Source organism: Drosophila mojavensis, unplaced genomic scaffold, assembly GCF_018153725.1.
Source record: "Drosophila mojavensis isolate 15081-1352.22 unplaced genomic scaffold, ASM1815372v1 contig_231, whole genome shotgun sequence".
In the NCBI taxonomy this organism is placed as follows: Eukaryota; Metazoa; Arthropoda; class Insecta; order Diptera; family Drosophilidae; genus Drosophila; species Drosophila mojavensis.
Genome location: NW_025318772.1, coordinates 3,852,687 through 3,866,459, shown reverse-complemented (window position 1 = coordinate 3,866,459; position 13,773 = coordinate 3,852,687). Strand labels below are relative to the sequence as shown.

General features: G+C 41.6%; 1 protein-coding gene across 2 annotated transcripts; it reads left to right on the top strand.

Annotated features, from left to right (window-relative positions):
• Positions 1–278: 278 nt before the first annotated feature.
• LOC6574846 lies at positions 279–10,415 on the top strand. Of its 2 annotated transcripts, XM_032727944.2 has the most exons (6): positions 279–656; positions 3,582–3,890; positions 4,011–4,188; positions 4,426–4,532; positions 7,003–7,080; positions 7,201–10,415. In XM_032727944.2, the coding sequence occupies exons 1-6, from the start codon at positions 285–287 to the stop codon at positions 7,333–7,335; spliced, it is 1,179 nt and encodes a 392-aa protein (XP_032583835.1). In that variant the 5' UTR covers positions 279–284; the 3' UTR covers positions 7,336–10,415. The 2 variants fall into 2 exon arrangements, with proteins under 2 accessions (XP_032583835.1, XP_043863919.1); XM_044007984.1 differs by lacking the exon at positions 4,426–4,532 and having other exon boundaries at positions 7,201–7,292.
• Positions 10,416–13,773: the final 3,358 nt, after the last annotated feature.

The following is a 13,773-nucleotide window of genomic DNA, read 5'->3' as shown; positions in this document are numbered from 1 at the left end:
CATTGATGTTGATGTTGATGTGGATGTGGATGTTGTGTTTCTTTGCAGGCGTTGCTATGAAGGCAACGGTCAACAGCAGCAGCAGCAGCGCCGCCAGCAGCATCAACCACTTGGAGCCACTGGCGGCCCCCAGCAGCAGCACCAACAGCAACAGCAACAGCAATAGCAACAGCAACAGCAATAGCAACAGCAACAGCAGCAACACCTGCAAGCCGCGGCAGCCCAAAGTCTCGTTCGCACCGCTGGACATTCCGGCTCCATCGGCCGCTACGTGATACGCGAACATGCCGCACCACAACATCGTTTGCGAGTGGCTGCGCACTATCGGGCTGCCGCAGTACGGCGAGAGCTTCCTCGAGAACGGCTACGACGAGCTGGAGATCTGCAAGCAGATTGGCGAGATCGATCTGGACGCCATCGGCGTGGACAACTCCTCGCATCGCGGCAAGCTGCTCAAGAGCGTGCGGGCGCTGCGCGAGAAGGGCGCTGCGATTGTCTATGTGCTGATCAACGATCCGAAGGCGCTCAGCAACAGCAACGAGATTCTGGCCTCCGACTGCGACACGCCCATTACCATGAAGGAGCTCGAGGGCGTGATGAAGCGCCACCTGGAGGCCGATGGCATACGCCTCACAGCCCATCCCTACTCCTCGCCGGTGAGTACTTCATTTAGTTTTAGTTTCAGCTTCAGTTGCATTGTCGCCTTATCTTGGCCATTTTATTTACCGCTTGCAATTTGCATGCCACGCCATGGGGGACCTGTTGTTCGGTTGCAGCGTGTGACAGTCGCCGCTAGTTTTGTAATGGTCGCCATTCGGGAACGGCCAAGCGGACAGCCTATGCTGGCAGCCTGCCTGGTGCGCTGTGTGCGCTCTAATGTGAAATTAACACGATTTTAATTTAGTTAAACCGAGTGGCCAACCGCGTGTCTGGTCTGGCCGACACTGTTGGCCCTGGCACAGCGACCGCCCACAGAGCCAGCCAGAGCCGGGCAACCGGGCAGCCATTTGTACACATTTCGCTAGAAAGTTTATTTTATAATATGTCGGTTTGGCTTAGCCGTGGGAAATGCTTTTAGTATTGCGTTAATTTTGCTTATTTTAGGCAGCAACTGCCTTTGCCTCTGCCCCCGGCTTGAGCAAATTGGACCATAAACGCCACCGGGGACTGGCAAAATAGCAGAGCAACAGTCGCCCCCTAATGATCTCTGCCAATGTACAAATTTGTGCAGCGCTTGCAACACGGGCAAATTGCTGCTGCTAGACACGCACGATAAAGCAGCGTTGGCAACAATGTGGCCATAATGCAAGTGTTGCAGCAAGCGAACAAAACAACAAAAGAATTCAAATAGATTCCATTAACAGTGGGCTTGGCTCCATAGAAAACTGGAGACAAAACTGCTCAGGTGTGAAAATTGAAGAAAGTTTTTTATTGAATTTTCATTTAAATTATTTACCTAAACTAATATTTTAAATATATATAAAATGGTACATTCATTTGTAGTCGAAAAATATAAAATAAATGAGCTAAGTAATAGATAAGTAAAGAACACAAAGGATAAATCTGACAGCTTGGGAATTATAAGAAGTCTGATGATTTTAACATATTATTATATTATATTTTATCTTATATACATTCATAATGGAAACTAATTTCATTAAGCAAAAAAATATATTAAAAACAGATATTTTTGGATTAATATGCAGAATATTTAGAATATGTTCTAACAGTACCTAAACGCTTTTCTGATTGAGCGAATGTTCCTCATTAGGAAGAAAACTCCTTATAAATGAAACAAATCAGAATTTGTATAAGGCTTCAAGTTTACACATTCCCGAATAATAGAAACATTTATAAACCTTATTCTTACCCGATTTTTGCATAATCATTTCAAATGCATATTTATGAACGGATTTGAGCGCAATTCGAATCGGTCGCGTCCCACTGTGCCACATGCATAAAAAGTGCGCATTTAAGGAAATATACACCAGAGCTCCTCGCACTGATAGAGCTCTGCAGACGTGTGCGCATTGTTGGGTCTGATGCGATGAGTTCTGCGAGCGTGTCTAGCGGCAGCTTTGCACCCACCCGCTCAGCTCTGCACCCGGCAACCCCTTTACCATGGTTCTCTTGCACTTTTGCTGAGCAAATAGAAACATGTCACTGGTTCAGGGCCGCATGCACATTCGATGAAAAGTACGCTGCAAATAAATGCGGAATGAGCCGCTGCTGCCGCTGCTGCTGCTTTTGATTTAAAGTTGCATATTTAGAGCAGTCAGGCGTGGGGTAGGTGGCCACTGCAAATGCAAGTGGGCGTGGTCAGGTGGGCCATTGAGCACGCATCGTTCAGCCGACACATTATGCACTGGCCATGCCCAACACCTGCCCAAGTGCCGAACTGTGCCGCTTGATGATGGAGCACGCAACGGAGCAACTCTTGGTTCGGGCTCTGTCTGCCTGGCAGCAGCTGCCTTGCATTCTAATTAGCAGTTTGGATGCTCTTCCTTTTTTTGGGCACTTAACATAGTTTGCCTGTTCGCATGTAGACAAATAAACAAACAAACATTTTGTGCAACGCGTCGTATGCGCAATATCACGTCTCAGCCGCAAATTGAAATGCAACTTAAATGCGGCAATAAAATTATATGAAATGGAAATGCAGTCAAGTAAAAATACATGTCTACATGTGTGTGCATTTGTGTGTGTGTGTGTGTGACAGGTGTCTGCGCTCGTGCGAGACTACAAAAGCTTAGAGAAGGAAGCTGGGCCAGGGGCTAGACTTGTTAGCTTCTGGCTGCTTGGCTCTGTCTGGGCCATGTTGATGCGCGCAGCTTCAACTAATTGCACTTTGCGCTGATGAGGCAGACACGAGTGTGTGTGCCAGTGTGTGTGCATGTGTGTGTGTGTGCGTGTGTGCATCAGTGACTGACTGACAGTTGCAGACAAGTTGCATTTCAGCACAAATGTTTGCATGGCTGCGACTCTAAATGAATTTGCCTGGCAGCAACAGTAGCAGACAACAGTTACGCACACATACACATACACACACACATACATACACACAGAGAGATAGACATTTGGAGTGCCTTAAGAGGATGCACTGATGCTTCAGTGGACACTTTGAATGTCAAGCAGGACACATTTAACTAGCAGCCTTACGCTAATTACCGGAAGATATTAACACTTGTGTTTCTGGGCCACAAAGCGTCTTAGCAGTTGACCCTGGTCAGCATCAGCATCAGCATCAAAGCGACAATTGCGGCTGCTGGCTACAGGTGGAATGTGGAGATTAAAGATATGTGCGCATACAGGGATGTGAATGAGTTCCGACTGAGAGAGCAGCTCAGCCGCTCCTCAGCTGCAAATTGAATTTCGATTAAACCGAGCATGTGGCTTGAAAATCTTTAGTTATGGCTATAATTAAATAGCATTGTTAGCATTGAGCTAACAGGCAAGTCAAACTCTGATCCTAACTTTAAGCCACGATCAGCTTGCCTATTAGCTTGATTAGCTCCTATCTACAAATACTAATGCTTAACATTTATTTCTTATTTCCCCCCTTTCAAATGCTTTTCCCGCAGGAGGGCAAACGCGGCTACTTGGAGGGTCTCGCTGCGCATTATAGCAAGCAGATTAATATGCCCTACGAGGACGTACTGGATGCCATCGAGCAGGTGCGCGTGTCCAAGTGGAAGGAGCGTCATGTGCGCATCTCGACGGGACATACGCTGACGCGACGCAGCGCTGGCGCCGGCAGCGGCAGCGGCAGTGGCAGCGGTGGCAGCGGCAGCGGCGGCAGTGGTAGCAGCAGCGCCACCGGCGGACTCGTGGGCTCCTCGGTGCTGCCCACCAGCCACAGTCAGCCGCTTTATGTGCCCGGAAAGTATTTGGTAAGCAGAGAGCACATTGACTTTTACGGCTGACTGTTTTTACGAGCCGGGCTAATCAGGCCGCACGAGCCGCATGGCGAATGAGTTCTAATTCATTTCGTTTATTATGCATGTATGCAGCCATCGAGCTGTCTGTCGAATCGCGAGGAGAACGAGATCTACAGCTATACCCAGAACGATTTGGCCAATCGGATGGCCCGCAACGCCATCGACTCCAAGTCGGCGTTCAATTTGAATGGCATGCAGCACAGCTATCCCGGAGCGCGCACCAACTTCTTTTACGACTTTTCGGCAACAGGTAAGGCAGGGGCCAGGTGAGAATGCGGCCAGGTGCATGCGCTGCATGTGGCCTGCCCATTTGCCAATTTGCCACTTTGATGCGGCTGTTTGAGTTTTTATGGCTTTTAATTCAATTACATTGGTTTCGACTCGCCCGCTACTAAATCGTTAGCTGTATGTTTAGCGTACGGCTTGTGGCTTTTAATATCGGTTTGATTTCTCTCTCTCTCTCTATCTCTCTCTCTTTTTCCGGCAGAGGGGCGCAACAAGAACAAACAGCGACGCACGGTATTCGCCCGCTTCCTGCAAGGCCTGCGGCAGAGCGGAGACGAGCTCAATGCCAACGAGGGCATGCAACTGAAGGTGAGTGTGCGGAAGGGGGCGGGGAAGGGTGTCAAATCGTCATACTTAACGGCTGTTTAATATATTGAATATTGATTTGAACGAAATGGGGAATCGAGCAAATGGGGACAGTTTGTATAAAGAGGTTTTAATGGCGGTAATTAAAAGAAAACAGTAAAAGAAGCGAGATGGTAATGTAAAGGCATTTCATATTAAGTGTGTCACTCTCTCTCTTTCTCTTTCTCTCTATTTGTAAATTTCCTTAGCCTGTAGCGAACTTGCATTTATTCCTAACTGTACATTATTCATTACATTTGTTTACTAGGGGTAAATTATTAGTAAGTGTTTTATATCAGAGATATTATAATGAATACGAGGAATTTATTATAGATATTAATGGCAATATATATATACTAGAGGTATTATTATATATAATAGAGATTTAAACATAGTATCAAATGCAATTTAGCTTGGGTGTTGTTCAGTTGTTTAATTCGTGGATTTTAGTGTCTCTATAATAGAAACTCGCTCTATTAAAATAAACTTTGTTTATGCCATACACATTAGTTGGGATTTTTATTTCCCATCAGGTATTATGGCATTCGTCGGAGGAAATTAAGTGAGTCATAAGTTTAAGAATTGCTAAGGGCTATTTCCTTATCAAATAGAATATTTTTGTTGTAGGTAAATTCAATTATCTACTTATTATTTCCTCATCATTTAACTGCAACAAGTAATTTTGTTAGGGCTCGTTACATTATCGATAGAGTACAAGGTTAAGTGGAATTATAATTATTTCTGCCTTATTTGACTTTTCCTTTGTTTTCTTTTCTATTCGGGTATTATGGTGTGTATAGAGCGTTATTTTGCATATTTAACTGCTATGTAATATACTTCAAAGCAATTTGTGCCCTCAACCAATGAGAGAAACTTTTTGAACGCTCTTTTTATGTCTAATTTTTGCAAAGACAAACTTTTGACCTCGGGCACCGCCTCCCGTGTGCTACTTATAAAATTAAATTAAAATATAAAAACCGCGTTAACCTACAAATAACAACAGCAACAACAACAACAAAGAGAGCCACTGCCAAGTTGACAGAGTCGGAGTCAGAGTGAGAGAGACATAGAGAGAGAGAGAGAGAGAAGGAGGATGAGGAAGTGGAAGGCAAACAAAGGGAAAAAACTTATCAGGACTAAGCCGATAAAAGGCAATTACCGTTAATTGCGTTGCCTTGTGCGAAGGGCGTTGCACGAGATGACAAAACAGAAATGTAAGAGTACGCAAAAGGCCGATGGAGTGCGAGAGAGAGGGAGAGAGAAAGAGAGAGGGAGGCAGATAAAGATGGGGTGCAGCTGTTATATGTGCAGCATGCAAATGGTGAACGGACAACGACCAAAGAGATATGAACTGTGCAGGTGAGGTGCAAGGATGTGCCACGAAGAGGCAAAGGATTTGTCCGGTCTAGCTTAACGGCTTGCAGTACGTTTCTGCACTTCTTGGGGAATGGCCGGAAGCTGAAACAGAGAGAGAGAGAGAGAGAGGGAGATAGAGAGTTAAAGGTACATTGCTGGTCGCCCACTCATTTGCACCTTTGCGCGTTTGCTTTCTGTGGTTGGCATCCGTTGATTCCCAACACACGAATGTCCTTTTCCTTTTGTTTTTTGTATTACGTATTTCGTATTTTTATTTTTTTTCTGTTGAGGGGGGAACAGCATTCAACGACAGCGTCGCATTTGTTTTTATTATTTCAGGCGTGCCAAAAAGTGTTTTGTTTTGCGAGTCTCTTTTTGTGCTCCTGAGAGAGTTTATAACTTTTCGTGTTTTACGGTTGTTGTCCGGCTTTTCTTTGCCGTATTTGTGTAGCTTCTTTTCTCTGTTGTTCTTTTTTCCGACCGCTTTTTTGTTGTTGCTGTTCATTTAATATTTAAGCGCAATTTGCTGTCGCCCAGCGCAACAGAGTCCCGACTCTCGACTTTTTGTGCGGCGTGGTCAATTTTGAAAATGACTTGGGCTAAGCACTGGCGACAATTGTGGCCCGCAATTTCACCCTGTGTGCGTGTGTGTGTGAGTGTGTGTTTGTCCTTTGGCACTCATTACCTTTTTTGAGGACTGGCAGGAGTCGGGGTGGCGGTAACAGCTGCCGGCCATGGTTAGCCAACAACAACAAGAGCTCACAGAGACGCGTATGTACGATTCTAAACTTGGCTGCGCTCTCTCATTATGCGGTCTGTTGCGGAAATGTTGCTTTGGGGAAATTCTCAGTTTGGCCTTTCATTAATTTTTCGTTGCTCGCCGCTTTTCATTTGACATTTTCATTCCCATTTTCGCTCCAGTCTTTTTTCAGCTCTCTTTTTTGTGGTTTTTGTTGTGAGGTGTCGATTTGTTTCATGCCGTCTGGCAGCCAGAGCTGCGCTCTGCTTAGTTTGATAAAGTAATCATGGGTTGCAGCCATACCTATTTATATCATGAATTTATGTTTGTATTTAACAGACGAACGAGCGCTTGAAAAGCTGCGGTACCATGAAGCGACCCGAACCGCCGCAGGACTTTGAGAAGACCATACAGCGTGTAAATATAGCAACCCCTGCCCAAACCCAACCTACGAGCCGCGCACTATTCACATCGACTAATGCACACCCTCTCTTTTGCAATTTCCATCTAATTCCGGCGTTCTCCATCCTCGTGCAGCTGAAGACGCAGAAGGCGGCGCAGAAGAAACCAGCCAGCGCTCCCCTGGACATGGCCCTGCACGAGCGCAACAAGGAGGTGGCCCACAGCCTGGCCACGGAGATGCCATTGAACAATTACACGAAGCATCCCTAGGACACGGTCATCAGCATCGATGCTGCATAAGATTTACATATTTAAGTGACAGGCATTCATACAGGAGGAGGAGGAGGAGGATAATACGAGTTGGGCCCGGGTGATACACACGTTAAGCGAGCAATACGAATTTATAATAAGCTTAGTCTAGTTGATAGTTCAGTGTAAAGGTGATATTGAACAGTATAAGAGCTAGTTGTATAACAGTTGATAGACAGTTCGCAGCGAACTGCAAATAGACAGTTGAAGCCATTACAATAATTACAAAAGCAATCCAATAGATTATTCACATCCAACTCGAGACCCAAAGCCAGTTGAACTGAATTTCAAGTTTTTTGTTTAACATATGCATCGCAAGGACTTAATTACATTTATTTTTGGGCGCACACAGAGATACACACACACTCACACACATACAGTTAGCTAAAAGCTGAAAGCTAAAAGCATTCACAAATCAATCAAAAGTTCTTCTAACATGCCAGAGCATATGCCATACTTGATATTCCACGAGCTGCATTCAGGCACTGAAATAACTAGGGGCAAACGCATTCGAAAACTTGGCAAGGAATGTTGACAAAACGCGAAATTCCAACAAGATTAACGCTGAATCAACACGACCACACACACCCATACACACACACATATATATAGACGAATGCACACGCACAGCAAACTTGCGCTAACCGCAGACGTTGCATAGACAATCCAGCAACTGTTGCTGGTTGCGGTCCTCGCTGCTCTGCCCGGATGCTGCTGCTACTCCTGCTAGCTGACTGGAATGGGTGCATCTCGCATTGGAGTGCATCGATTTTGGTCTTTGGCTTATTGGGTGGGCGTTGCTGGATGTGGGCAGCACTCGCTGCCGTTGGCTTTTTTGCATTTTAATTGCATGTCGCGCAGAAAAGTATGCAACGAAGTTGACACTGGCCAGAGCCAGGCTTCCCCTCTCTCTCTCTCTCTCTCTCTCTTTGTCTCTCTCTCTTTCACTCATTCTTGCCCACCCTCTTGTTGAATGGAATTTGCATTTTGCAATGAAAGCGGGCAAAAGCATTTGAAATTCGCTTATAATTTTATTTGCTTTTTGGCCGAGAGGCAGCAAAAATGGTCGATAAGAGAGACAGGCACGCCGTTGTCCTCGCAATTCGCGGACTCACAAATGTTTCAGTTCCTGTTGCTGGCGACTGCATTTGTTATTAAATGTCTGCTGGCGCCTTATGGAGCTGCCAAAATTGAAACATTTAGCGGATACGTGAGTGCAAAACAAAACGCTCCAAAAACTATGGCCATTTAATGGGGCTTGCGTGTCTGCGTTTCCGCATCCACAGCCACAGCCACATCGCCATCCTCATCCGTTTGTTGGCAGCCCTCAACGTGATTAGCCAAAGTACTTTGCTGGCAGCCGAAAAGGCAGTTTTTGTCGCCGTTTTGCCAAAGATATCGACAGAGCCGTTCTGGGCAACGCTTTCGCCTCAGTCCAGCCAATTCGCGGTGCAAATCAACAATTATTGCAAATTGTTGTATTTGTGTAATCTGATGTGTGCAACGTGCTCCATTATGCCGGACTTGAAACTTGATTGCGAATCGCTTGCTTTATGAAATATCCATTATTTCTCTCGCTGTTGTCCCATGTGTGGGTGTGTGTGTGTGTATGTGTGCACATGTATTATTTGCTTTTAATTTTTGTTAACGTGCAATTAAGCTAGCGCTTGTGCTCGCGATGCAGGCCTCGTTTGGCATTTTATCATTTCATCATTGAAATTTAATTAAATGCAATGAAAGCTCATTCGTAAAATCAACCAGCCATAGTGAAATAGTATAGAGACAAACAAAATGCAAACAGTGAAAAAAGGTGAAATTAAATATAGGCAATATAGGCAGTCATGTATTAAATTGTGCGCCATTTTAAAATACATACAGTACCGTTACATGCATGCACATGCACACATACATATATATCTCTCTCCCTGTATGAGTGTGTGTGTGCATGCCAAACACAAGCAGGATTACAATAGCAATACAACGAATCAGTTTATACATATACGTACATACATACATACATACATATATATATAAATCTATATTTATGTACGAGCAAAAGGTTTTTCAATTTGTTGCAGGCTCAATTTTATCGTTTGGTATATAGGCAAATATTAAGTATACGCAGCAGCATAATATATACGTACAATATATAATGGAATGCATGCATTAAGTAATAGAGTTCTTACTTCAATCAAAGCTGCATATATATCTCTGTTAATATCACTTTATATATACGTAATACACAGATTCATATGCAAAGTGCCAGTTGAAATAAAGAATGTGAACACGTCTAATTGTAAGCCAGCTGAATATAATGAAAGTAAATAGGGATATTCATACAGTCAAGTAGTCGAGTATTCATAGCTACGATTAAGGCAATGCGAAAGCAATAACATTTAGTGCTCGCCAATCAAAATATTAAAAACAAAACCAATTTTTAAATGACCATCGAAGTTCGTTGAGCCATTGAGGAATAAATTAATATTTAAAGAGACATCAATACAAATGGGGGCATGCATATTTATTGGCAGCGCATAAATATAGATGGGATACAAAATATTTACAATGATAAATACTAGAGTAAAAACTCAAATAATTATATAAATATAAATATGTATACATTTTCAATTTAGATTTTTAAGTGTTTAAGCAAAATGCCAAAATGCATTTTAAATGCCCGGCTCAAGCGAAAAACTTGTTTACACAATTCGAAACAAATATTTATGAATATAAGCGCAAAAATAAAAATAAAAATATGACATTTCCACATATTTATATATATTGATTACAGGCATATATAAATTTAGCATATGTATTTTGAATAAGCATTTGGAAAACATCCGACAAGCAGCACTAAACAAACGATTTTAATGTATGCCACTTGGTTTATGGCACACGGCACATTTTGTATTCAAATATATAGGAAATTTGCATATATTGCGAGGCACGCTTGCATCAAATCGAACCAAAAGTAATATACAATAAAATAACAAGTGCATATGAAAATGAAAATGAAATGAATAAAATGTTTTACCATTGTATATTGCATTTTCTTTTAGATTGAAAATGGTTCTACTCATTGGGAGCAAAAAACTTGTTTTCTAAAATATATCGATGTATGCTGTATGCTGTATGCTGTATGCCGTATGCCGTATGCTGTATGCTGTATGCTGTATGCTGTATGCTGTATGCTGTATGCTGTATGCTGTATGCTGTATGCTGTATGCTGTATGCTGTATGCTGTATGCTGTATGCTGTATGCTGTATGCTGTATGCTGTATGCTGTATGCTGTATGCTGTATGCTGTATGCTGTATGCTGTATGCTGTATGCTGTATGCTAAATAGAAGGTATAGCCCTATGAATGATTAAGAAACTGTGCTTAACTCTTCTAGTGAATGTAATAAAAACAAAATTCGAAACTTGAGTTAAGGCGGCTGCATGACAAAAGCTGATTGCTACGAGACTCTGCATGACAAAAGCTGAATGCTACAAGACTTGATGTATGCTACTGTATGCCATATGCTGTATGCTGTATGCTGTATGCTGTATGCTGTATGCTGTATGCTGTATGCTGTATGCTGTATGCTGTATGCTGTATGCTGTATGCTGTATGCTGTATGCTGTATGCTGTATGCTGTATGCTGTATGCTGTATGCTGTATGCTGTATGCTGTATGCTGTATGCTGTATGCTGTATGCTGTATGCTGTATGCTAAATAGAAGGTATAGCCCTATGAATGATTAAGAAACTGTGCTTAACTCTTCTAGTGAATGTAATAAAAACAAAATTCGAAACTTGAGTTAAGGCGGCTGCATGACAAAAGCTGATTGCTACGAGACTCTGCATGACAAAAGCTGAATGCTACAAGACTTGATGTATGCTACTGTGTGCCGTATGCTGTATGCTAAATAGAAGGTATAGCCCTATGAATGATTAAGAAACTGTGCTTAACTCTTCTAGTGAATGTAATAAAAACAAAATTCGAAACTTGAGTTTAGGCGGCTGCATGACAAAAGCTGATTGCTACGAGACTCTGCATGACAAAAGCTGAATGCTACAAGACTTGATGTATGCTACTGTATGCTGTATGCTGTATGCTGTATGCTGTATGCTGTATGCTGTATGCTGTATGCTGTATGCTGTATGCTAAATAGAAGGTATAGCCCTATGAATGATTAAGAAACTGTGCTTAACTCTTCTAGTGAATGTAATAAAAACAAAAGTCGAAACTTGAGTTAAGGCGGCTGCATGACAAAAGCTGATTGCTACGAGACTCTGCATGACAAAAGCTGAATGCTACAAGACTTGATGTATGCTACTGTATGCCGTATGCTGTATGCTGTATGCTGTATGCTGTATGCTGTAATACTGCAGAGCTAATGATTATGGCTATTAAATTGTAAAACATTGATATCTCCACACAAAAAGCAATCCATAATATGATTTGGTATCGATTTTTATCAATTTCGATAACTTTTTTATCGATTTCGATAACTTTTTTATCGATTTCGATAATTTTTTATCGATTTCGATAACTTTTATCGATTTCGATAACTTTAATCGATTTCGATAACTTTTATCGATTTCGATAACTTTTTATCGATTTCGATAACTTTTATCGATTTCGATAACTTTTTATCGATTTCGATAACTTTTATCTATTTCGATAACTTTTATCTATTTCGATAACTTTTTATCGATTTAGATAACTTTTTATCGGTTTCGATAACTTTTTTATCGATTTCGATAACTTTTCATAGATTTCGATAACTTTTTATCGATTTCGATAACTTTGTATCGGTTATGGCCGAAGCTAAATGCTCATCAATGCCACAGACTGAATATTATAAGTTCATTGTTCAAATAGAAAACATATTCATGATCACTGATATATAGATGCTCTTAGATTAGATCTTCTAGCGAATTTATGGCAGAAGATAACTGACAGAAGCTGAATGATAGACACTCGATGAATGGTACATCCTATTTGGGTATGCTGTATGTATGTATGTATGTATGTATGTAATAAAAACAAAATTCGAAACTTGAGTTTAGGCGGCTGCATGACAAAAGCTGATTGCTACGAGACTTGATGTATGCATACATGCATTTATATAGATTTCGATAACTTTACATCGATTTCGATAACTTCTTATTGGTTTCGATAAATTCTAATCGGTTTCGATAACTTTTCATAGATTTCGATAACATTTTATCGGTTTCGATAAGTTTAATCAATTTCGATAACTTATTATCGATTTCGATAACTTTTATCGATTTCGATAACTTTTCATAGATTTCGATAACTTTTTATCGATTTCGATAACTTAACTCTTCTAGTGAATGTAATAAAAACAAAATTCGAAACTTGAGTTAAGGCGGCTGCATGACAAAAGCTGAATGCTACAAGACTTGATGTATGCTACTGTATGCCGTCAATGACCTTGGGGGGTCAATGACCTTGGGGGGTCAATGACCTTGGGGGGGGTCAATGACCTTGACAAAAGCTGAATGCTACAAGACTTGATGTATGCTACTGTATGATGTATGCTGTATGCTGTATGCTGTATGATGTATGCTGTAACTAATTTGTTACTAAAAGTACTTTGAATTAGTATGCTTTATATAGATTTCGATAACTTTACATCGATTTCGATAACTTCTTATTGGTTTCGATAAATTCTTATCGGTTTCGATAACTTTTCATAGATTTCGATAACTTTTTATCGATTTCGATAACTTTTTATCGATTTCGATAACTTTTATCGATTTCGATAACTTTTATCGATTTTGATAACTTTTCATAGATTTCGATAACTTTTCATAGATTTCGATAACTTTTTATCGATTTCGATAACTTTTCATCGATTTCGATAACTTTTTATCGATTTCGATAACTTTTCATCGATTTCGATAACTTTTTATCGGTTTCGATAACTTTGTATCAGTTTCGATAACTCTTTATCGAATTCGATAACTTTTTATCGATTTCGATAACTATTTATCGGTTATGGCCGAAGCTAAATGCTCATCCATTGATGCTGTATGCTGTATGCTGTATGATGTATGATGTATGATGTATGCTGTATGCTGTATTTATCAAGTTTTATCAAGTTTTTATCAAGTTGATGTATGCTGTATGCTGTATGCTGTATGCTGTATTTATCAAGTTTTATCAAGTTTATTTGTCTGAAATGGCGCTCAACGTAATGACCTTGGGGGGGTCAATGACCTTGGGGGTCAATGACCTTGGGGGGGTCAATGACCTTGGGGGGGTCAATGACCTTGGGGGGGTCAATGACCTTGGGGGGGTCAATGACCTTGGGGGGGTCAATGACCTTGGGGGGGTCAATGACCTTGGGGGGTCAATGACCTTGGGGGGGTCAATGACCTTGGG

Excerpts from the sequence above, each read along its gene's own strand:
- LOC6574846 (XM_032727944.2), top strand. The coding sequence starts at position 285 with ATGCCGCACCACAACATCGTTTGCGAGTGGCTGCGCACTATCGGGCTG. Across the intron at positions 657-3,581 it reads CCCATCCCTACTCCTCGCCG|GAGGGCAAACGCGGCTACTT; the intron begins GTGAGTACTTCA and ends CTTTTCCCGCAG. Across the intron at positions 3,891-4,010 it reads ATGTGCCCGGAAAGTATTTG|CCATCGAGCTGTCTGTCGAA; the intron begins GTAAGCAGAGAG and ends GCATGTATGCAG.